At 38.6% G+C, this 26,755-nt stretch overlaps 1 protein-coding gene across 10 annotated transcripts in view; it reads left to right on the forward strand.

Annotated features, from left to right (window-relative positions):
* Window positions 1–26,755, forward strand: part of RHOT1 (ras homolog family member T1) — a 68,171-nt gene that overhangs the window by 6,173 nt on the left and 35,243 nt on the right. For 9 of the 10 annotated variants that reach the window (XR_011468051.1, XM_070390428.1, XM_070390419.1 and 6 more), the window contains exons 2-8: window positions 13,233–13,291; window positions 15,924–16,005; window positions 18,009–18,052; window positions 18,338–18,391; window positions 18,546–18,598; window positions 22,210–22,318; window positions 22,638–22,739. Coding sequence is in view for 9 of the 10 variants with exons in the window: in XM_070390428.1 (XP_070246529.1) it covers window positions 13,233–13,291; window positions 15,924–16,005; window positions 18,009–18,052; window positions 18,338–18,391; window positions 18,546–18,598; window positions 22,210–22,318; window positions 22,638–22,739 (503 nt within the window). In the remaining variant the exon portion in view is untranslated. Of the gene's footprint in view, window positions 1–8,603; window positions 8,747–13,232; window positions 13,292–15,923; window positions 16,006–18,008; window positions 18,053–18,337; window positions 18,392–18,545; window positions 18,599–22,209; window positions 22,319–22,637; window positions 22,740–26,755 lie in introns of those variants that run through there. The other variant, XM_070390420.1, reaches the window with a different exon arrangement.

Here is a 26,755-nt window from a genome sequence, read left to right on the forward strand (position 1 = left end):
TCACTCTCCTCCTCCCTTTTTATTCTAATTACAATAATTTAGGAAGAGCCAACAAGGCTTCTTAATAAAGAAGCAGATAAAAATGAGTAGATCCCTTTGCTACTTGAAGCATGGGGTGTTTGTTATCAAGAAGAATTTCCCAAAATGGCTGGTAGGATGGTAATTGGAACCAGAGAATGTTATTTCCGCTTCATGAATATTAAGAATTTGCTGTCATTTAGAACTGGATGTTCAAAAGCTTTGATGAAAAGACAAAGAAATTTTTAGCCTGGATAAATCTAGATAATTTACTCTATAGTGATGAATTATGCTTCCCATGGATGACCTACTTAGAAGCATGGAGTTTCAGACTGAACTGTAGCATGTTGTCTTGAACTGAATCAGAAGGCCTTCTGTCCTTGGGAATAATTGTGGCCATACTTGTAATTTTCGTAGATCACTTTAATATTTGTCAGGCAAAATAGAGGAAGTAGAGACCATCAGATGGCTGGCTAACAAAGGATAATTTTTTGTCCTCCATATCAATACTTATATTGTATATAATTATTAAATTTAATTCTAGTTATTGTTATAAACCTGTACTATATAACATTTATAATATATATTGTATTTATATTAAATTTTAATTGATACAATAACTAGAGAAGAGCTTGGGATATTGTTCCTTTATGGAAATAATTTTTATTTTTTGGAGTAGTTAAAACTACATAGTGCTTATACTCATCTGACATTGTCATAGGGACTTTGTGTTTTTTTGGCCTTGACCAGGGATTGAACCGGCACGCTTAGCAGTGAAAGCATGGAGTCCTAACCACTGGACCCCCCAGGGAATTCCCATAAGGGACTTTTTTGATCATAGGCTTGTTTAAATAGCTTTAAATTTCTAATAATCTAAAATATTTTTCCTTATCTTCAAGGCATTCATTTATTTCTCAATTAAAATTAGCTTGAAAGTGGCCTATTTTAACTTTAAACCTGCTGCTTTATTATTTCTTTGATCGTCTCACTCAAGGTTAGGTGGGTAGACCTTAAGAGAAGCAAAACAACCCTAGTTTAGCTTATCCAAAGCATTTTGAAACTAAATCATATCTGTGTAACCCTTCATTAGTTAAAGCAGCTATTATCTCACTGCTCCTCCAAATGGAAACCCAAAACGATACTAGTGAAAACATGCCTGCTTATTTGCTTCCCAGTTCACTGTACGCTCTCTCTCACTCTTGCTGTTATTTCGAACTTGTTTTAAAAAAGGAAACCACTCGTGGATTTTTATGTGAAAGAGATTCATGTTCTTTGATTTTTTTTTTTAAAGGTCTTTTATTAGACAATTACTTCAGAAACTAGATAGGGTTGTTTTACTCTAGTGAGTGCTACGCTGCCTCGGATTCCTCAACGGATGAGGCAGAATACGGGTGAGAAAACAGAATATCACATCTGAAAGAGAGTATCGGTACAAATTTATTCCTACTTTTTGGTGCCAGAAATTTATTCCTACTCGTTGGTACCGCACTCCTAAGTCTGTATGATCAAGCATAAGTTAAGTTTTTAAATTGTTGCTGTCTTTCCAAGGCCTCCTCTCCCCAAAGCTGTTTCCTTTCCTGCCTCTGAGGCCTGCCCTGTTGGAACAGACATGGTGGCAGGTCTGTGCTTTTGCAGGAGTCGCTGCAGAGAGCCGGAACTGCCCTGAAGAGCTGAGCTGTGAAAAATTCTGATTTTCTTCAAAATAGTGATCTTTCTCTTCTGAAAATATCACGGGAGATACAAAGGGTCCTCGGGGAAAGCAGAAAGGGACTATGATTAAAAAAGCGTTGTTCTAAGAAGAGCAGTAAGAGTGGATGCACTTTAAAGGTTATGGTTGAGGGGAACTTTAAGGTAACATGGAGCACCTGATGAAGACCTGCATTTTGCTAAGGGAACCTGAGTGATGGTGATTAAGGAGAAATAAGCCCTTAGCTGTTTTAGAAACTACTAGGCATTTTGATATTGTTAATTGACATAATTTTGAACATTTTGTTTAACATTTTGAGTTGAGGATTCAAGGGTAGGTTTCTTCTGAAACTGGTGAGGGCCTTAGAATGGTAGGATACAAATAAAATTTTTTAAAGATAATGAGTTGGCCAAAAAAGTTCATTTGGGTTTTTCTCTACAATCTTCTGGGAAAATCCAAATGAACTTTTTTGGCCAACCCAATAATTCTAATAAGGGGATTATGAGAAGAATCAAGACATTAAAGTAGGCAGACTTCTTAAGACCCAAGAGTGAGACTTGTTTTCGTGACCAAGGAAAGTATCTGAGTTATTGAGGATCTGATTCATTTTTTTTCCCATTCCTAACATAGTAGATCAAGGATAACATTATAGACCTGTACAGCTGACCTTTGAACAGTGCGGGTTGTAACTGCACAGATCCACTTATCTGAGGATCTTTTTCAATAGTAAATACTGGTTGAATCCAGGGATGAGGATACAGAAGAATTGCTGATGCAGAAGGTTGACTCTAAGTTATACTAGGGTTTTCAGCTGTGCATGTGTCAGCATCCCTTACCCCCGGTTGTTCAAGGGTCAGCTGTCTGTGATACCCAGGAGAGTTCTTCAGAGTGGAAGAGTTTCTGGGGACCTCTGTGCTGGCGGTAGTTGTTGGGTTTAGGAGACCAGGGAAAAAGCAGGCATCTCCCTTGGGGCCAGAGAGGGCCCGCAGTTCAAAGGTCACAGGTATTGTATAGGCATTGGATCTTCTAAAAGGTTTGGTAAATATCTGGAATAAGAAGAGGGTGGCTTGGCTCATTTTAAGATAACCTTTTGTTGTCGTTTAGTCGCTAAGTTGTGTCCAGTTGACCTTTGAACAATACAGGGGTTAGGGGCACTGACCATCTCTGCAGTTGAAAATCTGCATGTAACCAGCCCTCTGTTTACAGCCCTCTGTGTTCCTCTGAGTCTGTGATTCCACATCGCAAATCTGCAGATTGTGTAGTACTATGGTATTTGCTATTGAAAAGAAGTCTGTCAAGGTAGACCCGCACAGTCCATACCTGTGTTGTTCAAGGGTCAGCTTGAGTTTACCTCCATTGTGAATAATCATGTGGAATTAGGTTGGAGACTATACATGTGGAGATGAGTACTAACTTGAGCTGGCTGAAGGTTTGGAGTTGCTGGAACCCTAAACAAGGTCGTGATGAAAGGAGTCGTTTAAGTTATGAAGTGCTGAATGTAAGTCATCAAGTACTAGAAATTCTTGGACCCCATATTGGCTCCATGAGTCCCTCTGTGTTCTTACAGATAGATGAATGTTTTTGTCAGATCACAGTCCCGTACACAGTTAAAACAGATAACAGATGCGATCTGGGGATCTGTCTCCCATTTTGAGGATACTGCAGGACAAGTTACCATTAATGTAACGTGCACTTTTGTCTGTTATAGGCCTGTTTTCTAGCTGTGCTACATGCTGGTTTAGATAAATCATAAAATATAAACATTAATAGCATCTAATCCATTTTTTTTTTTTTTTAAACTGATGGGAAAATGGTGGCCCAGAGAAAGTCAGTGACAACTCAGGGCCGGTTCCAAAATCTTGCTCCAGTGCTTGCTTAACTCCTTTAATTCAAACTCCTCCTCAATACAACTACTACTGTTTTGTGTATTTAATGAGTGCCTGGTATTGTCCCAAACATTATGCATCTGTCGTCTTATTTAATCCTTTTACCACTTCTGTAAAGCTGTTCAGTATTATATTTTATAGATGAACGAAGTGAGGCTTCGTGGCTCGCCTGAGGAAACACAGCTTATAAGTGCTGACACCGAGATTGCAGTCCAGTTCTGTCTCATTCCAAAGCCTATATTCTTTTTTTTTTTTTTTTTTTGGTGAAATGTTTGTATAAAATGTAAAAAGATTCATCTAACAAATACTCATTACCTGGCTTAATAAATAAAACATTACCAATCAGTTGAAGCTCCCTCCTCATTGTATTTCCCTCCCTTTCCCGCAAAGGTAACCAACCACTTTCTTGAAATTCAAATATGTGCTCTTAGCCGCTATGCTCCATTTTACTAAGTGCATTTGCTAGGAGCTACAGATTGACCACTGAGCAAGGAAAATGTGTTCCCTGCCCTTGTGGAGTTTCCTGTGGGTGATAGCAAAATACTTTTTTCTTAGTCTTTCTGGAGATATTCATTAGCTGGTGGGACACATCAGGTTTTTGCCAAGGAGGTCTAGGAGATCCTTCAGGAGACCATGGGTGATGTGCTGGAAGGTTGCTTAGATGTCTTTACTGATTTTTTTTTTTTTTCCTTCTAGGGAGCTTCTTTTATGAGCTTTTTGATTTCCTGCTACATTTAGAGAGACTTCTGGGAGGAGAAAATATTCACTTTTCTTCCTGCTCTTCCTTATCTCCCCTTCCCTTTTTAAAACAGAATGATTGAACATAGCACTCGATCCATACTTATTTTATGGCAGTTTTATCTGTTGTTTTATACATTTTCCATATTATTCCCCAGAGTATCTAAGGCTAAACTTTCTTAGAAGACAACTAGGTAAATACTTACCAAATAAACTGGTTAGGAGCCTGCAGAAGAAAGATGGGTCATTAGAAGCATAATACTCTGTTCTTCTAGTGTCTTTCCTAGTTTGGTTCGGGCAGGGCACAGCTATGTCTGAGTGGAACTTGTACTCTTGGATAGAAATTCTGTTATCAGTGTTTCTCAGTTTTTTGAGCCATCCTTTCTTTTTAGAAATGCAAAACCATCATGCTGTCTACATTCTGACAATTTTCTGAAACTACCTGGGTGTCCTACAGCTGAATTCAATTTTGACACTAACTACCCTGGATTAGCCTCGGATCCTACAAATTAAGGGGCAAGATCCCCAACAAGATCCACCTTTACTTTTTAGTTTCTATATGCCAGTGGGGTCTCCAGACTATCCACACTTCTTTCTGGCTGACTACAATTAGGGGCTTCCCACAACCCCTTGGGCTCAGTAATTCACTAGAATGACTCACAGAACTCAGGAGAGTGCAGTGCTTAAGATTACACAGATGAACAGCCAGAAGGTCCGGAAGGGTCCTGAGCTCAGGACCTGCTGTTCCTGTGGAGTCAGGGTGCACCACCTTTATGGCCCATCAGTGTGTTCACCAGCCAGGAAGATGCCCAGAGCTTTGATATGTCCAGAGTTTTCATATAGGGCTTCATTAGGTAGCCCCTTCATTGAACTCAGTCTCTAGCACCCCACCCCCACTTCCCCAGAGGTTTTGAGGTGGGGCTAAAGGTTCCAACCCCCTCATCACATGGTGGTTTTTTCTGGCAGCTGACCCCTATGCTGAAAGCTGTCTAGGCCCTCCCTTCCCCTTTAATAAGTCACCGCATTAGGATAACTTGAAGCATGGTTGAAAGATACTATAACAAAGGACACTGGTTTCACTCAGGAAATTCCAAGGGATTTTGAAGCTGTTCCAGGAACTAGGCATAAAGACCAGATGTATTCTTTATTGTTTCACATCCTCCTTTGCTAATTGTGATTTTGGGATTTTGCTGGTGGGCCAGTGGTTAAGAACCACCTGCCAATGCAGGAGACACGGGTTCGATCCCTAGTCTGGGAAGATCCCACACGTTGTGGGGCAGCTAAGCCCACGCAACCACAGTTACTGAGCCCGTGCTCTGGAACCTGGGAGCCACAACTGCCGAAGCCCTAGAGCCTGCGCTCCACAACAGGAGAAGCCACTGCAAAGAAGTCCACACAGCGCAACTGGAGAAAGCCCACGTGCAGCAGTGAAGACCCAGTGCAGCCAAAAATAAATGGATAAAAAATAGTTATAGTTTCAACGTGAATTATTGTTTTTACTAAAAATGAGTTGAGCAAAGTAACTTTGGAATTGTTTTTGATTGCCTCAGCAGTTTCCTATTCACAGCTCTTCGGTCATTCTTAAGAAAAGCTGTGAATGGGGGAGTTCCAGGAGCTCCCAAGGGTAGGCCTGATTTCCAAAAGAGCAGTGCTGAAGCTACAGCAATACCATTGTGTTTGGGGCAAGGTGAGATCAAGTTATGTACCTCAGTCTAGTTGATGTGCTACAGGTTCTTCTCTCCTTTTCAGTGTAAAATTAGAAAATTCCATTCAGTGTTTTCAAATATCTGGTTATTGTGTTAATGCAGACTCATAGATGTTAAGTGTATATTAGTACTTTCTGTTCATAACAGTCTGTGAAATGGCTTAGGAGTAGTTCAGAGGAGGAGGGAGAAGGCTTCAATAGCCCCCGGATGTCATATCCCACAAATTGTGAGGTAGAATTTGAGGCGTCCTTCAATTCAGTTTAGTTGCTCAGTCATGTCGGACTCTGCGACCCCATGGACTGCAGCACGCCAGGCCTCCCTGTCCATCACCAACTCCCAGAGTTCACCCAAACTCATGTCCATCGAGTCGGTGATGCCATCCAACCGTCTCATCCTCTGTCGTCCCCTTCTCCTCCCGCCTTCGATCTTTCCCAGCATTAGGGTCTTTTCAAATGAGTCAGCTCTTAGCATCAGGTGGCCAAAGTATTGGAGTTTCAGCTTTAGCATCAGTCCTTCCAATGAACACTCAGGACTGATCTCCTTTAGGATGGACTGGTTGGACCTCCTTGCAGTCCAGGGGACTCTCAAAAGTCTTCTCTAACACCGCAGTTTAAAAGCATCGATTCTTCGGCGCTCAGCTTTCTTTATAGTCCAACTTTCACATCATACATGACCACAGGAAAAACCATAGCCTTGACTTCTGTTGGCAAAGTAACGTCTCTGCTTTTTAATATGCCGTCTGGGTTGGTCATAACTTTCCTTCCAAGGAGTAAGTGTCTTTTAATTTCATGGCTACAGTCACTATCTGCAGGATTTTGGAGCCCCCAAAAATAAAGTCTGCCACTGTTTCCCCATCTATTTGCCATGAAGTGATGGGACCGGATGCCATGATCTTAGTTTTCTGAATGTTGAGCTTTAAGCCAACTTTTTCACTCTCCTCTTTGACTTTCATCAAGAGGCTATTTAGTTCTTCTTCACTTTCTGCCATAAGGGTGTCATCTACATATCTGAAGTTATTGATATTTCTCCTGGCAATCTTGATTCCTGCTTGTGCTTCCTCCCGCCTAGTATTTCTCATGATGAACTCTGCATATAAGTTAAATAAGCAGGGTGACGATATACAGCCTTGACGTATTCCTTTTCCTATTTGGAACCAGTCTGTTGTTCCATGTCCAGTTCTAATGGTTGCTTCCTGTACTGCATACAGGTTTCTCAAGAGGCAGGTCAGGTGGTCTGGTATTCCCATCTCTTTCAGAATTTTCCACAGTTTCTTGTGATCCACACAGTCAAAGGCTTTGGCATAGTCAATAAAGCAGAAATAGATGTTTTTCTGCAACTCTCTTGCTTTTTCGATGATCCAGCGGATGTTGGCAATTTGATCTCTGGTTCCTCTGCCTTTTCTAAAACCAGCTTGAACAACTGGAAGTTCATGGTTCATGTATTGCTGAAGTCTGGCTTGGAGAATTTTGAGCATTACTTTACTAGTGTGTGAGATGAGTGCAATTGTGCAGTAGTTTGAGCATTCTTTGGCATTGCCTTTCTTTGGGATTGGAATAAAAACTGACCTTTTCCAGTCTTGTGGCCTCTGCTGAGTTTTCCAAATTTTCTGGCATATTGAGTGCAGCACTTTAACAGCATCATCTTTCAGGATTTGAAATAGCTCCACTGGAATTCCATCACCTCCACTAGCTTTGTTCGTAGTGATGCTTTCTAAGGCCCACTTGACTTCACATTCCAGGATGTCTGGCTCTAGGTCAGTGATCACACCATCGTGATTATCTGTGTCGTGAAGATCTTTTTTGTACAGTTCTTCTGTGTATTCTTGCCACCTCTTCTTACTATCTTCTGCTTCTTTTAGGTCCATACCATTTCTGTCCTTTATCGAGCCCATCTTTGCATGAAATGTTCCCTTGGTATCTCTAATTTTCTTGAAGAGATCTCTAGTGTTTCCCATTCTGTTGTTTTCCTCTATTTCTTTGCACTGATCGCTGAGGAAGGCTTTCTTATCTCTCCTTGCTATTCTTTGGAACTCTGCATTCAGATGCTTATATCTTTCCTTTTCTCCTTTACTTTTCGCTTCTCTTCTTTTCACAGCCATTTTGCTTTTTTGCATTTCTTTTCAATGGGGATGGTCTTGATCCCTGTCTCCTGTACAATGTCATGAACCTCAGTCCATAGTTCATCAGGCACTCTATCAGATCTAGTCCCTTAAATCTATTTCTCACTTCCACTGTATAATCATAAGGGATTTGATTTGCCCCAACCAGTAATGCTGAAGAAGCTGAAGTTGAACGGTTCTATGAAGACCTACAAGACCTTTTAGAACTAACACCCAAAAAAGATGTCCTTTTCATTATAGGGGACTGGAATGCAAAAGTAGGAAGTCAAGAAACAGCTGGAGTAACAGGCAAATTTGGCCTTGGAATATGGAATGAAGCAGGGCAAAGGCTAATAGAGTTTTGCCAAGAAAATGCACTGGTCATAGCAAACACCCTCTTCCAACAACGCAAGGGAAGACTCTACACATGGACATCACCAGATGGTCAACACCGAAATCAGATTGATTATATTCTTTGCAGCCAAAGATGGAGAAGCTCTATACAGTCAACAAAAACAAGACCAGGAGCTGACTGTGGTTCAGATCATGAACTCCTTATTGCCAAATTCAGACTTAAATTGAAGAAAGTAGGGAAAACAACTAGACCATTCAGGTATGACCTAAATCAAATCCCACCATAGTTTGGCCTCAGGTAAATAGCAGGGAGGGAACACAGCTCCACCCATCAACAGAAAATTGGATTAAAGATTTACTGAGCATGGCTCCACCCATCAGAACAAGACCCAGTTTCTCCCTCAGTAGGTCTCTCCCATCAGGAAGCTTCCATAAGCCTCTTATCCTTCTCCATCAGAGGGCAGACAGACTGAAAACCACAATCACAGAAAACTAACCAGTCTAATCACATCAACCACAGCCTTGTCTAACTCAATGAAACTATGAGCCATGCTGTGTGGGGCCACCCTAGACGGACGGGTCACGGTGGAGAGTTCTCACAAAACGTGGTGCACTGGAGAAGGGAATGGCAAACCACTTCAGTATTCTTGCCTTGAGAACCCCATGAACAGTATGAAAAGGCAAAAAGATAGGGCACTGAAAGATGAACTCCCCAGATCGATAGTTGCCCAATATGCTACTGGAGGTCAATGGAGAGGCTCCAGAAAGAATGAAGAGACAGAGCTGTCCTTTAGAGATGTAAATGTTTGGAAAAGTAGACCAGAGAAGGGGGAAGGTATTTTTAGATGAAGAAAACCACGTGAGGGAGGCCAGGATTCATCATGGCTTGTTTGGGCTTACACAGAACAGAATGGCCTTATTGGAGTAAATCGTGTATGAGGACTAGCAGGAAAGATAGATGATCGGGGGTTAAATTATGTGTGATTTTCAAAGGCCAGTGGAATAGAGACACTTTGATGAGGTAGGTAATTGAGAGTCGGGATGGCTTTTGATCAGGTGAGTTAGGAAATGTAAAGAATGTGCAAGAAAGATGGCCTGCATGTGTATTACTGATATATTAATGAGAGGAGAGACTGGAGAAGGGGGTAGAAAGTTGTGAACTAGGAAGTGTTTTGGTAAAAGTGCTATATTTAGGGGAACCTGGGAACAGAGAGGAAAGAATGAGTATTAAAAATGTCAGAGGAAGTTTGACAGAACTTGAATGATCAGTACAAAGGGTTAGGCAAAGATGGTTATGCTTTTTTTTTTTTGAGCTTTTTATCCTGATGTGTAGAAAGAGTGTTCCTTATTGGTGAAAAATATCATAAATCCATTGGAATATAATCTCCAAGAATATAAAAGTAGGGAAAACGTAATGCCTTGATCAGTAGTATCCCCTGACTTGGAATAATGTCTCGAGTGTAGAAGTGCTCAAGAAATACAAAGAAGGGATGCAGGAATGCATTTAACATGTTAAAATTGAAGTAAATTTCAGTTGCCATCTGTAAATTTAGAATGTGACCGTTTTTACCACCAAAGTGACTTTTGTTTTTTAAGAAGGAAAGTTAAAACCTTTATTTATTGAGAGACAGTGATAGGTCAGGTGCTCTGCCTAAGCACTTTCACATATATGATGTTTAATTCTTACTGGAACCTTGAAGAGACGGTATTATTATCTCCCCGAAAGTGTTGACTTTTTCTAGTCCCCCAAATTATACATATTTATAAAATCATATTGTACATGGTGAAGATGATACGTATCTGAGACTTGCCTCAAAATAATTCATGGGAAAGGACGAGAGAATATGGAAAGGAGATGAGGTTGGGTGATGGGTTCACACACTGGATCACACTGTTGTCACTAATTCTGAAATGTTTCCATTTTTTAATAATAAAAAAAGGAAAGAAAAAAATCATATTGTTCATGGTGATATATACTGGCCTAACTGCCATTTTTTAAATAAAATGAAACAATTTAAGCCTCCAGATAATGACCATAATGAATTATAACCCACAGAATAATACAATAATCCATGAGGCCACACTCATAAGAAACAGAAGGGAAAGTTTTTTCTTACAGGAGAATGTAAAGTAATATAGGAGAATAGATAGAAATAAAAAATCACCATCTAGCAGCCATGATAGCAATACTTGTTTTAGGCAAGAAGCTTGAATGGCTGCTAAACCTAATAGCCAAAAGTTTGATGAGAACCAGAAAATTTACAAAGTCTCAAAGTACCTCCTCATAAGATATTTTTTAATTAGAAAAAAATAACTTTACTGGAGAAACCTAGCACCACCTCCTCCAAGTGATGACAGCGAACGTCACAGCAGTGGGATAAATTGACATTATCTCCTTTTTGCTCTGGCACTCTGAGAAGGACACAACACTTCTCTCATATTCTGCCAAAAAAGCAGAGCCTGAAATTAATCGTGGGATAACATCATACAGACCCAGTTGAGAGAGATATTACAGAATAAATGACTTGTAGTCTTCAGAAATGTGAAGGTCATGAAAGACAAAGATGGAGGAAAGCTTCCAGATTAAAGGAGGCTAAAGAGATATGACAACCAAATGGAACATTTGATTCTGGACAGAAAAGATTTTTCTTTTCTATAATGGATAATAGTGAGACATGAATAAGGTTTATAGATTATGTAATAGCACTCTTTGGGGTGTTAATTTCCTGATCTTGACATAACTTGATTTAACTGTGGTTATGTAAGAGAATGATACTGTTTCTAGGAAATACATACTAGAATGCTTCAGGGTAAAGGGGCATCATGTTTGTGATTTACTCTCAAATGTTTTTTAAAATTATATATATATATAATATATATATATATATATAGAGAGAGAATAATAATGTAAGTATGGTTAAATTCTAACGTGGGGAATTTGGTTAAAGTATAGACTTGAGTCCTTTGAATTATTTTTGCAATTTTTCTGTACATCTGGAATTTTCTAAAAATAAAAGAGCCAGAGCTGCTGGATTAGTCACCAGTGGATCAGTGAATTATTTTAATTAACTTACGTAGTATTTGTGTATGTGATGCTCGCTGACTTTTGGGACCATCATGCATTTTCTGTATTACTAACGTGTTAAAATGGGTTATTCTCCTAGGTCTGTAACTAGTCTTCTAGTGAGACCATGAGCAAATCATTGTGGCTGGGTCCCAGGCTCTTCATCTGAAATTTTTGTGGGGAGCTGGATAAGTTGACTTCAGTACCTGGCTCCTAGCAGTTCTCTGATGATGGGCTCCAGATTCTCTGACTCAGGGAAATGTTACCTTATTGTCAGACCCTTGAAGAAGGCCCAAGCCTTCTCACACGTGTAAATTGAAAGGATTGAAGAGTCAGAGCCAGAGGATGCCGGTTAAACATCTGGGCTGCCTTCTATCAGCTGTAGCCGCTTGTTTGCAGCTCGCCCTCTGAGTTGTTTTGACCAGTACTCTCCCTTCCAGCCAGTCATTATTTTTCCACAGACTTGACTTGTAGTTTTAGTCACACTTTCTTTTAGTCACTTATTTAGCAAAGCAATGTGACTTTCCTTGACTTTAACATTTTCCAGCTCTTTTATATTTAGACTTTTGAAAACTATAGGTTGCTATCACAGCAGAGATCAACAGGCAGGTGGACTGTTTTCCTCTAGAATCACAAAAGGATTTTAGTTGATAAGCATTTGAAAGTCTAATAATAGTAAGATCAGAAAATGATGGGAATGCAAGTCAAGTTTCAGAAAGAAAATTAAGAATTTAAGTTTGTACATTAAAAAAACTGCTAGGTTAGAAAATGTAACAGGAAAGTTTCTTTGCTCTTACTAACCCTTTAAGAAGAAATAGACACTCTGATCTTCTATTGGTAAGCATGTAGATTATTCTTTTTTGGCAGTAATATAACAGTGTCTATTAAAAACAAGAAGATCATGTGTGCTAACTTGAGCTCCACTTCTAGGAACTTATCCTGTAGAGATTAACATTGCAGCACTGTTCATCATTAGGAGATTACATTAATAAATTATGACACATCACACACTGGCTTCTTATACACTTACCAAAAAACAATGTAGGAAGCTTTTAAATGTTAATATAAAATGCATTTATTATTACTGCTTTTAAAAATTGTGATAAAATAGATAAAAAACATAACATTTTTTACCTTTAGTAAATATTCTGTTCAAGGGCATTAAATATGTTTGCAATGTTGTATAACCATCACCACTTTCTACATTTAAAACTCCTTCTTCATTACCAACAAACACTCTGTATTTATTAAATAATAACTTTCTCTTCCCTCTTCTGGGAGATTTTTAAAGATTGTCGTGGAATACTGCCCCAATACATACTTAAGTGATAAAAATTGTAAAATAGTATAAATACTCTGATTCTACTGTGGTAAATTTTTATAATATGTTAATACAAGTGTGGGAAGATCTGGGAGACTACATATATTAAACAGTTTATGGGGGATACTATGGGAGATTTTTACATTTATAGTATATTTTAGTAATTTTTTTGTTTTAAACGGTGAACCTGTGTAACTTTTCTAAGCAGAAAAAAAAAAGATGTACTAAAAATTAGTAATTAGATGGCTCTGATCCTCTGATTTTAGGTAACAAATAACAGTACTTTGCTGTGTGGTTGCTAAATTTGAGCTTTCTAGAATCTGAATACTTTATTAAAGTAATCTTTTTTTCTTTTTACAGCTAGAGTTGGGAAGACATCACTGATTATGTCTCTAGTCAGTGAAGAATTTCCAGAAGAGGTAGGCATTGTGATTTCTTTCCTACATTTAAATTTTTATCAAAATTGAGTTAAATGAAATACATTTTAGGGTTTTTTTTGGTATGTGTTTCCTTTCTGATAGTTAATGACTTTTAGAAAGGCTCATGTTAGTTTTTACAAGACATCTCTGAAATATAGGAGAAAGAGCCAAACCAGCTCTGAGTTCACATAAGGCCTTTGTGTTTCTTTCTTTTGACCTTAGCTAGGACATTTGTCTGGAGAAGGAAATGGCAACCCACTCCTGTGTTCTTGCCTGGAGAATCCCAGGGACGGGGGAGCCTGGTGGCCTGCAGTCTATGGGGTCGCACAGAGTCGGACACGACTGAAGCGACTTAGCAACAGCAGCAGCAGGACATTTGTCATCTCTCTGCCTTAGTTGTTGCATCTGTAAAAAGGGAGCTGAAAGGGATATTCAGTTCAGTTCAGTTGCTCAGTCATGTCCGACTCTTTGCGACCCCATGAATCGCAGCACGCCAGGCCTCCCTGTCCATCACCAACTCCTGCAGTTTACTCAAACTCATGTCCATCAAGTCGGTGATGCCATCCAGACATCTCATCCTCTGTCATCCCCTTCTCCTCCTGCCTCCAATCCCTCCCAGCATGAGTCTTTTCCAATGAGTCAACTCTTCACATGAGGTGACCAAAGAATTGGAGTTTCAGCTTTAGCATCAGTCCTTCCAAAGAAATCCCAGGACTGATCTCCTTTAGAATGGACTGGTTGGATCTCCTTAGGGATCATCTAAGTTGTGTAATTCTTTCTTAAAAATAAAATGTTTTTATAAACCCCAAATATAGAACAGATGAGTATTCCTTTAGTTGAAGTAAGGATGAAATGTCTGGCTCCCCACCTGCCTTCTGTCTGACTCTCCCCAGTCTTTGAGACATCATTAGAGCCACTAGGATTCTGATACACATGTTTGAAAATCTCAAATATTATCTACCTACATCATTTTACAAATAAAAAATCTAATTCATTCCACCTTTGCCTACCTCGAAGAATAGTTGTGGGTCTCAAATGAGATAAACTTGCTAAAATACCACCAAAAGCATGGTGGCTTTGTTATTGCTGGCAGTGTACTTATTTACATGTTGGAAGATCCAGTATGGTGAACAGTTGCCTAAAGCGTTATGTAAAGCTATTGTTATGAGGAATGGGATCAATGCAAATGAGATAAAGATTATTTCTTTTTATTTTCTTTCTTCATATAATAGGTATTACTAGCACCATGGTTTGCATTTATCATTTATTTACTCATGTTTAATTAGGAATACCTGTACAATTTCATTGTTCAGAGAGCAATTTAATGTATTATATAGTAGTTATTTCAGTAATTACAATTGTCATGTGACCATTGTTTCTTTCACTTTTTTTCTCTTAAATAAGATAGTTAAATAAATCATAATTTGTAAAGTGGAGTATATTTTCATATGTGGTTTGTGAAATCAGCAACATTAATTATGATCACTTAGAGTATAGTACCTAAAAGTTTTTTGTGATATTTTAACTTAGTTTAGAATTGTTATTTTATCATAGTCCTTTTGGGTGTGGATAAGGAGTTTTTTTAAATAATGGAGTTATTCTGCTTAAGGTTTATATAGCAAAACAGTTATCTTCTAGAAGAGATAATTTTGATAATTTATTAATTTATTTGAAGATTTCTTTTTTTTTTTTTTGCTGTGCTGAGTGGCATGCAGAATCTTAGCTCCCTGACCAGGGATGAAACCCGTACCTCCTGCATTGGGAGTGCAGAATCTTTTTTTTATTTTTGGTTCATTAACTTTATTGGACAGTCAGCTGTTAGTTCTCATTCACATCAAGTGTCTAGATTTTTGAAAGTTGTGACAGGCACGTAGGTAGCCCAAGTGTAGAGCTTGTTTAGTGAGTCTCATCTTAATTTCGTTTTCTGGACAGCTGCATACCAGTATGGGACATTTCCTTATTGCTTTGGCCCAGACAGCTCTGTTGAGCCTTGTCAGTGTGAACATCTGGGGTTCCCATCTCCTTCATGGCCAATTTCTGGCTTTCTTGGAGTGCCTGAGGGGCACACTTCTTGAAACCCACTCCATGGATGCACTTGTGAATGTTGATAGTGTATTCTCCTGGTCACCACCTCACTGGTGGTGGATCAGCCCTTCTTCTAGCTGTCTTTCTTTGTGTGGGTGCCATCCTGCTGGATCGTAGTTGGAAAGGACAGAAGCACGGAATCTTAACCACTGAACCGCCAGGGCAGTCCCTTGAGGATAGGTCTTCACTTGCAGAATATCTTAAGCGTTCAACAAAATAGAATGAAAACTACATTTTAGAAATCTAATTTTGAAACACTAAATTAATTTAAGTATTGTTTTGGGAGCTGAAGTGTCCTTAATATGTCCTGTGCCCACACAGGTATAAATGTGCTTTTATTTTATTTTTTTAGTGTTTTATCATATAGCTTTAGTATGTATTTGCATCTATGGTAAAGCACAAAAATAAACATTTAAAATTATAATAAATACCTGTAAAGGTAAGCGTGGGTGAAAGGGCTAATTATACATGAATTTACATAATCTAAAAAGTTTGATTTCTGATATTCAAAGGTTTTTCCTTCTTTTATATTTGTTTGCAAATGAAGGTTCCTCCCCGGGCAGAAGAAATCACCATTCCAGCTGATGTTACCCCTGAGAGAGTTCCCACGCACATTGTAGATTACTCAGGTAGTAAATGTCTTCTTGCGGGTGAAGCTGTAGAGTTAAAAGTCCTTAAAAAGATACTTACTAAGCGTTAAAAAATGTTTTAGGAGGAGTGTCTCTTTCTCTCGCCGTAAATGATTATATACTCTTCTTGTCTTACCCCACACCCCACAAAAAGCCTCCACCTTGCAGTTCTCTGTCCCTAATTTACTAAGTTGGGTTCCATAATAATGAAAGGGAAAGGGGGATGGCAAATGACCGGATAAATCATAAGCCTCCTTGAATTAGCATATTTGCAGAGTTCTGTGTTATTTTGTTATCAGGCATTCAGGCATGGTGATGTAGAAAGAGTTCTCATGTGAAAATTTTGTTGAGTTCTAAGTTTGTTTTTAATTTGTCAGAGTTTGTCCTAAAAAAGTTAAAACAGTTTGCTTACATTAAATGATAATGGAAGCACATCTGTATTGTTTTTAATAATGTAAAGTTTTTCTGCACAATACTACTTACTTGTTAATCATTAAACTATTTTGCTTTGTTGTGGAACTTCTTTTGGAAAGGAAGGGTCAGTTGTAACATGTATCACTGATGCGGGCTGATGACAATGGGGGAAACTATATGAAATCAGGAGGTCTGTGGGAAATCTCTGCCTTCCACTCAGTTTTGCTGTGAACCTAAAACTGCTCTGAAAAATGAAATCTATTTTTAAACATGTGTATAACCACATTGGTAATACTTTGTTTTGCTGATCTGGTATCCCATCCATTCTAAAAATGAAACACTAGAACCGTACAGTCTAATACATGTGACTGTTGAACACTTAAAATGTGTCTAGTCTAAATTGAAATGTGCTCTAAGGATAAAATATAAGTGGACTTAGAAGACAGTATGAAATAAAGTACAGGATCTCATAATTTTTCTGTTGATTACATGTTGAAATTTTAGTATTTTTGATACTTTGGATTAACTTAAATTTTTACCTTTTTCATTTTACCTGTTTCTTTTTACTTTGTTTAAGGTGACTACTAGAAAATTTAAAATTCCATATATGGTTTATATCACATTTCTGTTGGACAGTACTCTACTAGAAGCTGAGGGGGGTTGGATGCTCCCTGCTACCGTCAGTCTCATAACTAGCTCTATGTATAGAATTATTCTTTTTCAGTGTGTGTAGCTACATGTTTAGATTGACTTCAGTATTACACTTGAAGCTTTAACTGCTTGATTATTCAACTTAGAGAAGATATTTGAAATATGGCCAGTTATTTAGCATTAATTGAGATACCATTGTACTCATTTGTAACATTAGTTTATATGTCAGAAATAACATTTTGAGGGGAAGCAGTTAACGTAAAGTGATCTAATATATCAATAATTGCTTTGCTCTTCGTTTGTTTACTTCTCTCTCCTATCTCTCTCCTAGCTATGTATATGCCCATCCCTTGCACCTGTGGGATTATAGGCATATCCCTCCATGAGACCAGTTCTAGCCAGAGAGATGGGCGAGTGAGGGAATTCTTGACTTTTCATTATCATGCTCTGGTTTTGCCTCTGGGGCCTGGTTAAGATTACTTCTATCAGCTTTCTAGATCTTAAGCTTGTATTTCCCAGACTCTCACCTGGCTTTTTGACCCTGTGTGTATAGGCTTTTTGTCTGGGCTTCTGACTCTTTAGTACCCAGTCTCCTAGCTTGAGTTTCTGATCTCTTTTGCCAGTCCCTTCTCAGCTTTGGATCAGATGCTGGCCCAGATTGATCACACAATGCCTTGTGCTCTTCCCTGCCTGACTATCTTCATGTAGACTTGTCTCTCAGTGCCAGCCAGCTTCCTTATCATAGTTCCACTCTTTCCCTTCTCTGGCTTTCCCTTTTCTTTGCCACTTGTCTGGCAGTACGTCTTGTAAATGACATGGGAGGTGAGGGAGGTTTTGAGGGATGTTAGGTGGATGTCAGATGGATTTTAGCTTGGTTGTTCATTCATTTTTATGAAAGTGTTTAAAATATGAAAAAAAATTGACTTTATCATTTGTAGAAGCAGAACAGAGTGATGAACAGCTTCATCAAGAAATATCACAGGTGAGTTAAAAAAAAATAATTCTAGGTTTGTTTGTGGGAGAACAATGATGATCCTGTGTCTGCCATTTCCTTCTCTCACAGAGAGGGCTTTTTCAGTTCTTTAATGTCGCTGCTGACTTTGAGTATGTATTTTTGACATAAATCCTTTTGCTTTTAGACGCATGCTAAGTTTTTTAATTTTCAAATTTTTTTCTTTGTTTGACTGAAATATATTAGCTAGCTGGTAATTAAATACTACATTTGTATTATTTTAAAATACCATCGATTTGTTAATTTTTCTTATAGGCTAATGTCATCTGCATAGTTTATGCTGTTAACAACAAGCATTCCATTGATAAGGTATGAATATGTGACTTTTCACTATACTTTGTTAAATTTCAGTGGGGGCACTTTTAAAATTGATCCTCAATTTAGAATTTTAGGAGTCCTAGGGTGGAGTATTTTTCAAGGCAGATCTTCATTAGGCCTTAACTCCTGTTAATTTTCATTTTAGGTAACAAGTCGATGGATTCCTCTCATAAATGAAAGAACAGACAAAGACAGCAGGTACTTTTTTCTCTCTGAAACTTTGTATATTGAAAAATTTCAAACTTGGAGAAAAATCGCAAGAAATAGTGCAGTAAAGATCTGTAAACTATTCACTTAGATCTGCTAGTTAATAGTTTGCCATATGTGCTTCATCTAATAGGTCTGTTTATACACACACACCTTTATCAGAGAGGAATTACTAGAGGCTGCATACACATTTGAGAGCAAAGCAGAGAATAGAGCTCTGAAACTGTAATCTGCCCTCTTTCTTGAGATGCCCTTTTGAGGACTGGCATTATCCCAATCATTGAATGTTCACCATGTGAAATATGTAAGAGCACAGTCATTATCACTGTTTTAAAGTCACTTTATGACGACTTACTGACTGAGCTGAGAGGAGCTCTCTAGAGCTGTACTGTCCAGTGGAGTAGCTTCTAGTCAGTTGGGGCAATTTAAGTAAAATTAAATAATACTAAAAATTTGGTGCCTTGGATGCAGCCACATTTCAAGTGCTTGATAGGCACTTGTGGCTAGAGGTTAGGGTAATGGACAGTACAAATAAAGTTCATTTCTGTCATCACAGAAATGATGCCTTGACTGCTTTGGAGGAAACAATGCCTCTATGCTCCTTACACTTGCTTTTCTTGCTTATTTCTTGAACTGTTTCGAGGACTCTTCCGAGAAGTCAGTTTTGCCAGGATCTATGCAGTCCATGGGGTCGCTAAGAGTCAGACACGACTGAGCAACTTCACTTTCACTTTTCACTTTCATGCATTGGAGAAGGAAATAGCAACCCACTCCAGTGTTCTTGCCTGGAGAATCCCAGGGACGGGGGAGCCTAGTGGGCTGCCGTCTGTGGGGTCGCACAGAGTCGGACACGACTGAAGCAACTTAGCAACCGCAGCAGCATGAAGCACTATCTTGAACAACTGAATTTTTAAAATTGACTCTACCATGACAGCTTCCTAAACTGCTCTCTAGAAACTAGCTGGCTAGTCTCATGCCCCTTTTAGTGTACCATCTGAAAGTGGCCTTCAATGTTTGGGAGATCTAATTGAGCTTTCTCAGGCGTGGGTATACCTGTACCCTTCCCTGAATCATAGGAGCATGTTTATTTCTCTTGTGGTTGATTTGTTCCAAGGTGGTCTATTTCGTTAATGTATGGACTTCACATTTTCCCAGTACCTTCTTTCCTGGGCCTCATACCTTAAGTTTATATTTATTACACATATGTTCTTATCTAGGACTTCTGTGGACCATTATCACAGTGGTCCTTAGTCAGATGTGCCCATCTCTGTCACCTGAGGTACCTTGCAACAATATAGATGCCTTTGCTCTACTGTTTGAGTTTTAGGATTAGTACGTTTGGAGTAGCGCTTGGACTTGAGTGTTTTCTTTTTTTAAGATCCGTAAATTATTCTGAGCACACCTCTGGTTGTAATGCAGTGCATTTTGGGGAACTCTCCTGGCTCTATTAACAATCTATGTTTGGGTTATGTAGTGGGCCGGTCCATTTACACATAATAACCACACTAGGTGGTTAAATAAATGCCTGCAAGTGTTTCTTTTATAATTTGGAATCCCAGCTAGATGATTTGCCTTCTCTTTAAGCTCTCTTATGGGTTGTACAAATAATTGTTCTCTACTGGGCTAGTTCTCCTTGGTAATCCCCATTCAGATTTATGATAGGCCTTTCACATTTAATTTATTGAAAATAAAATTCTTTATTTCCTGCCTATTCCCCACTGCCCCCACCCCAGATTTCTCAATCTTTTCTGTCTCCAAAGATCTGTTCATTTTGGGGACTTCCCTGGCAGTCCAATGGTTGAGTACATCATGAGAAACGCTGGACTGGAAGAAGCACAAGCTGGAATCAAGATTGCTGGGAGAAATATCAATAACCTCCGATATGCAGATGATACCACCCTTATGGCAGAAAGCGAAGAGGAACTAAAAAGCCTCTTGATGAAAGTGAAAGTGGAGAGTGAAAAAGTTGGCTTAAAGCTCAACATTCAGAAAATGAAGATCATGGCATCCGGTCCCATCACTTCATGGAAAATAGATGGGGAAACAGTGGAAACAGTGTCAGACTTTATTTTTTTGGGTTCCAAAATCACTGCAGATGGTGACTGCAGCCATGAAATTAAAAGACGCTTGCTCCTTGGAAGGAAAGTTACGACCAACCTAGATAGCATGTTCAAAAGCAGAGACATTGCTTTGCCAACAAAGGTCCGTCTAGTCAAGGCTATGGTTTTTCCAGTAGTCGTGTATGGATGTGAGAGTTGGACTGTGAAGAAGGCTGAGCGCCGAAGAATTGATGCTTTTGAACTGTGGTGTTGGAGAAGACTCTTGAGAGTCCCTTGGACTGCAAGGAGATCCAACCAGTCCATTCTGAAGGAGATCAGCCCTGGGATTTCTTTGGAAGGAATGATACTAAAGCTGAAACTCCAGTACTTTGGCCACCTCATGCGAAGAGTTGACTCATTGGAAAAAACTCTGATGTTGGGAGGGATTGGGGGCAGGAGGAGAAGGGGACGACAGAGGATGAGATGGCTGGATGGCATCACTGACTTGATGGACGTGAGTCTGAGTGAACTCCGGGAGTTGGTGATGGACAGGGAGGCCTGGCGTGCTGTGATTCATGGGGTTGCAAAGAGTCGGACACGACTGAGCGACTGAACTGAACTGAACGGGGAACTAGGATCCCACATACCTCTGGGCCAAAGGACCAAAATACAAAACAGAAGCAATATATTGTAACAAATTCAGTTAAAACTTTAAAAATGGAAAAAAATTTAATCCTTTTGTCCAGCCAAAAAGATCTATGTACTTTTCTTGATTTCTAATTTCCTTCAATCTCCATATCTAATCTACTGTTGCTCCTATCTGTTCTACTTCAAAAATATATCTCAAATCTGAAAATTTCCTCTCTGTCTCCACTACCCTAATCCAGGATACCACATTAAAAGAACTTTTTTATTATTGAAAAAAAATCAAATATATACAAAAGTAGAATAATATAATGAATCCCTCTGTATCATCCAGCTTCAACGATTAACAACTCATGGCCAGTGTTGTTTCATTTATTACCCCTTCCTTTGGGATCATTTTGAACAAATCAGACATCATATCATACTCTAACTATTTCAGTATGTATCTCTAAAAGATAACAAATGACTGCATTTTAAAATGTCTATCAGATCCTGTCATTTTACACTTAAAACACACTCTCTGTACTGTAGCTGTAAAGTCGTTTTGCATCTGGCCTTTGCTTGTCCCTCCAGCTCCGCTTTATGTGTCTTCCCCTTTGACCAGTACTCCTCAGCCGCTCTGGCATTTTTCTGTTCTCCAGACTCATGGGGATGTTTCTGCAGTTTGGGGCTTTTCCACATGCTGTCGCTTCGTCCCAGCCAGCTCTCTCCAGGCTCTTCACCTGACAGGTTCCATCTTATCCTTCACTCCTTGCCTCAAATGCCGCTTTGTCAGAGGGATTGTTCCCTGATTACCATGTATAGTTTGCCCTCTTCAATAACTTTATCATTGTACTTTACTAGGTTACAATGTACATTAAAATAAAATCTAATGTCTTTTGCCTTCCTTATTATTACCATGTGCCCTGTTTATTTCAGGCTGCCTTTGATACTGGTTGGGAACAAATCTGACCTGGTGGAATATAGTAGTATGGAGACCATCCTTCCTATTATGAACCAGTACACAGAAATAGAAACCTGTGTGGAGGTATGCATTCTCATTTCATTTTGAAATTTACAGTTGGTGAATTCTCACTAAATTGAGGTTCAGAGTAGGAGATGGGGGAAGATGTGGGGTGGAATAAATTTCCTGTTTGTGAAATCATGTAAATCAAATAAAACAGAGAACTTGGAACTGGTCTCTGGGCTCTTTGTAGTCTATCATATGGTGATATCCACTAAAAAAATGGATTTTTTCAGTTTCTTCAAGGAATCTTGATAGTTTAAAAAGAAAACATTTTTTTAAATGTTCTTAGCTCTCTCTCTGAATTGCTTTCAGAGTGAAACATTTAAAATTTTCTTTTCAGTGTTCAGCAAAAAATCTGAAGAACATATCAGAGCTCTTCTATTATGCACAGAAAGCAGTTCTTCATCCTACAGGGCCCTTGTACTGCCCAGAGGAGAAAGAGGTAAACCCTCCATCCCATCAGACCATGTTAGTAAGGACTGGAATGTGTAGGTAGCACATTATCACTCCATTATGATACTGATTGTTAGTAACTCTTAAGTATTCATCTAAACTGCTGAAATTTAAATTAATTACTTATTAAACTGTTATATTTCCTAGGTACTTTTCAAAGACAGTCACATTTAATGCTCAGAATAATATGCCAGGTCAAATACTATTTTAAGAAATGTAATTAAAATAAACAGAAGAATTGGCAACTATAACAACAAAAAGTCCAAAGACTTAACTAATAGTCTATTTGCTTTGCTACTATAAAATTCACAAACTTAGTAACACATACAAGTGAAAAACTTGTATAATTATTTGACATGGATATGATATATAATACAATTGGAATACTCCCTTTTGTTCCATAGCTTAGAAACATAGTAATTCCTTAATGAAATATCTAAAATTTAATGATATTTTACCATAGACTTTTTTTCTGCCAAAGTATAAAGGTTTTTTTTTTTTTTTTTAATTACGTGTAACAGGCAAAATTATTTAAGTCAATAAACGTAAGGAATTTCATACGTTCTGGTTCTTTCCACAGCCAATCACCATAGACTTTTTTTTTTTTTTAAACCAGAATTTTGGTCTTTTTTTTTATTGTGAGAAAAAAAAATAAGATGAAATTTAATGTTTTAAAATATGCAGTTCAGTAGCATTACAGACATGCACGTTGTTGTACCAATACCACCATTCATGTACAGAATTTCAGCTTCTCAAACTGGAACTCGCAACCCATTAGACAATAACTTTCCATTCCCTCCTTCCCATTCTTGGCAATAACCATGCTACCTTCTGTCTCTGAATCTGACTACTCTTGGTATCTCATATACATGGAATCCTACAGAATTTGTCCTTTGCCCCTGGATTATTTCACGTAGCTTAGTGTCTTCAAGATTCACTCACACTGTAGCATGTTTCACAAATTTTTTTTAAAGGCTAAATAATGTTCTATTGTACGTATAGACCTAGAGCTTTGTAGTTTACCCTCACAAAGATCTTGTACATATTTTGTTAGATTTATACATAAATATTTTGTTTCCTTTCTTCTTCTTTCATGGTGCTGGGTTTTTAATGTTATTATTATTTTTTCTTTTTGTTTCTCGGTTTTTAATTCTGATTGATTACTGATCTATAAGAAAGCTATTAGCCAGCCACTGCACTTAATTTGATGCTGCACTTCCCCTCCCTAACCATCCTTGGCTCAAGGCAGCACCAAAGGAGTCCAACTCCCATAAGCAAGGGCATCACTTCCCCCCAAGAAGCCCCAGGCTCCCACGCACCTGCAGGGGAGCAGACGGGCACTCTCAGTCTGAAGCAATTTCTCTTATGCCAGGTTCATGCTGAAATGTGCAGAAACAGGCGAACACCCACTCAGTAATGAGAGAGGGAAGTTTAGTGGTCCTCACCTAACATGCTCAGATACTCAGTTGTGTCCAATTCTTTACGACCCCATGGATTGTAGCCCACCAGACTCCTGTCCATGGGATTTTCCAGGCAAGGATACTAGAGTGGGTTGCCATTTCCTTCTCCACACCATAGACTTTTAAAATTAAATTTTATATTGAGATATAACTCACATACCATAAAGTTCACTTTTTTGTTCTTTTCAGTGATTTTTAGTGTATTCACAAAGTTGTATGTTCGTCATTGTCTGATTTCAGAGCATTTCATCACCCCCAGAGAAACCCTGTACCCATTAGCAGTAACTTCCATTCCCTCCTCCCCCTTCCCCTACTTTTTGGCAACCACTAGTCTACTCTCTGTCTCTCTGAATTTGCCTATTCTTGGCATTTCATATGAATGGAGTCATACAATATGTGGTCTTCTGTGTCTGGCTTCTTTGATGTAGTGTAATGTTTCCAAGGTACATCCATGTTGTAGCGTTACTAGTACTTCATTCCTTTTTACGGTCAAATGACACTTCACTGTATGCATATAGCATATTTTGTTTATCCATTCAACTGTTTGGTAGATAACTGGGTTGCTTCCACCTTTTGGCTATTGTGAATACTGCTAAGAACATTCACACACAAGTTTGAACCCCTGTTTTGAATGTCTGTTTAGAGGTGGAATTACTAGGTCACATGGTAATTCTATGTTTCACTCATATTGAGGAACCACTAAAATTAAAGTCCCAATTTCCCCACATCTTTGCCAGCACCTATTATCCTCCCCCTGGCCTTTGTTTGTTTGTAGTCATCCTGGTAGATGGGAGTGGTGTCTTACGTTGTTTGAACTGCATTTCCATGATGGCTAATGATATTGAACATCATTCCTTGTGTTTATTGGCCATTTGTATATCTCCTTTGGAGAAAGGTCTGTTTAAGTATTTTATCCATCTCTTAATTGAGCTATTTGTTTCTTTTGTTGTTATTTTGAATTTTTAAGGAATAGAAGTTTGCTGGGGAAAAAAAGTTTCCTGAAAAGACTTTTTTCGGGAAAAATTTATAGTATAGGTGAATGATTGGAGAACTGACCCATGGGCCAAATTTGGCCTGCCACCTTCTTTTTTTTTTTTTAATTAAAGTATAATTCCTTTACAGAATTATGTTGGTTCTGCCAAGCATCAGCATGAATCAGCCATAGATATATATATGTCCCCTTCCTCTTGAACCTCCCTCCCCATCCCCCCTCTCTAGATTGTTACAGAGCCCCGGTTTGAGTTCCCTGAGTCATACAGCAAATTCCCATTGGCTATCTATTTTACATATGGTAATGTATGTTTCCATCTTATTCTCTCCATACCCCCCACCCTTTCCTCCCTGCCACCACGTCCATAAGTCTGTTCTGTATGTCTGTGTCTCCATTGCTGCTCTGCAAATAATTTCATCAGTACCATCTTTCTAGATTACATATATTGCGTTAGTATATGTACTTGTTTTTCTCTTTCTGACTCCCTTCACTGTATATAATAGACTCTAGATTCATCCACCTCATTAGAACTGACTCTAATGAGTCAGTCATTAGCATTGCTTTTTATGGCTGAGTAATATTCCATCATATATATGTACCACAGCTACTTTATCCATTCATCTGTCGACCGCCACCAGCTTTTATATAGCCTGTGAGCTAAGATACATTTTGCATTTTTTAATGATTGGGGAAAAAGTCAAAAAGAATAATGTTTTGAGATATGGGGAAATTTATAAGGCCTTCGGATTTCATGGTTCATAGGTAAGCTTTATTGCAGCACAGCCGTGTTCATTCCCTCACGTCTGTCTGCACTTTCCTGCTGTGAAGGCAGTCATGTGGTTGTAGCAGAGCTTGTCTGTGGTAACTGTCATCACACCACTGCTCGTCGCCCTGCGAACTGCACTGACACACTGCAGACTTGGCAGCAGCATCTCATGTGCCACATGTACCCCTGTACAGTAGCGTTTTATTTTTTTTATTACCAGTACATACATATGCCAAAACAAGAAGAGAAAAAAAGTGGATCTTCAGATGGCAAAACAGATATACTTTCTGAGCTATAATTCCAGCATCACTTTTTTTTGGACCTTGATGCACATGCAAAGGAAATTTTTTAATTTCCTAATCCATTTGACCATGCAGTTGAGGAGCTTCCACCCAACCTTCAGTTGGAACTGATTAATCTGCAGTGTATGACATGTTAACAGGCAAATATCACGAAAAGAATGAAATAGAATTCTATAAATGCCTTCCAAGTGATGAATGTGCTCAAAGAAAGTTATATGTTTATGGATCAGTGTCACTATTGGGATTGTTAAAAAGACATTTTCAGAGATGAAATATGTTAAATCTCATTACAGATCAGCATTAATAGATGAATATCTGCAATTGATTTTCATGATAGGAAAAGCTAGCTTTTTTTTTAATTAAAGTATAATTGATTTACAATACTGAGTTAGTTTTGGGTATGTATCATAGTGGTCTTTTTGTAGGATTTTTTGCAGATTATATTCCATTATATAATTTCCTTCTCCAGAGTGTATAATCGATGGG

Source organism: Bos mutus, chromosome 19, assembly GCF_027580195.1.
Source record: "Bos mutus isolate GX-2022 chromosome 19, NWIPB_WYAK_1.1, whole genome shotgun sequence".
Lineage (NCBI taxonomy): Eukaryota > Metazoa > Chordata > Mammalia > Artiodactyla > Bovidae > Bos > Bos mutus.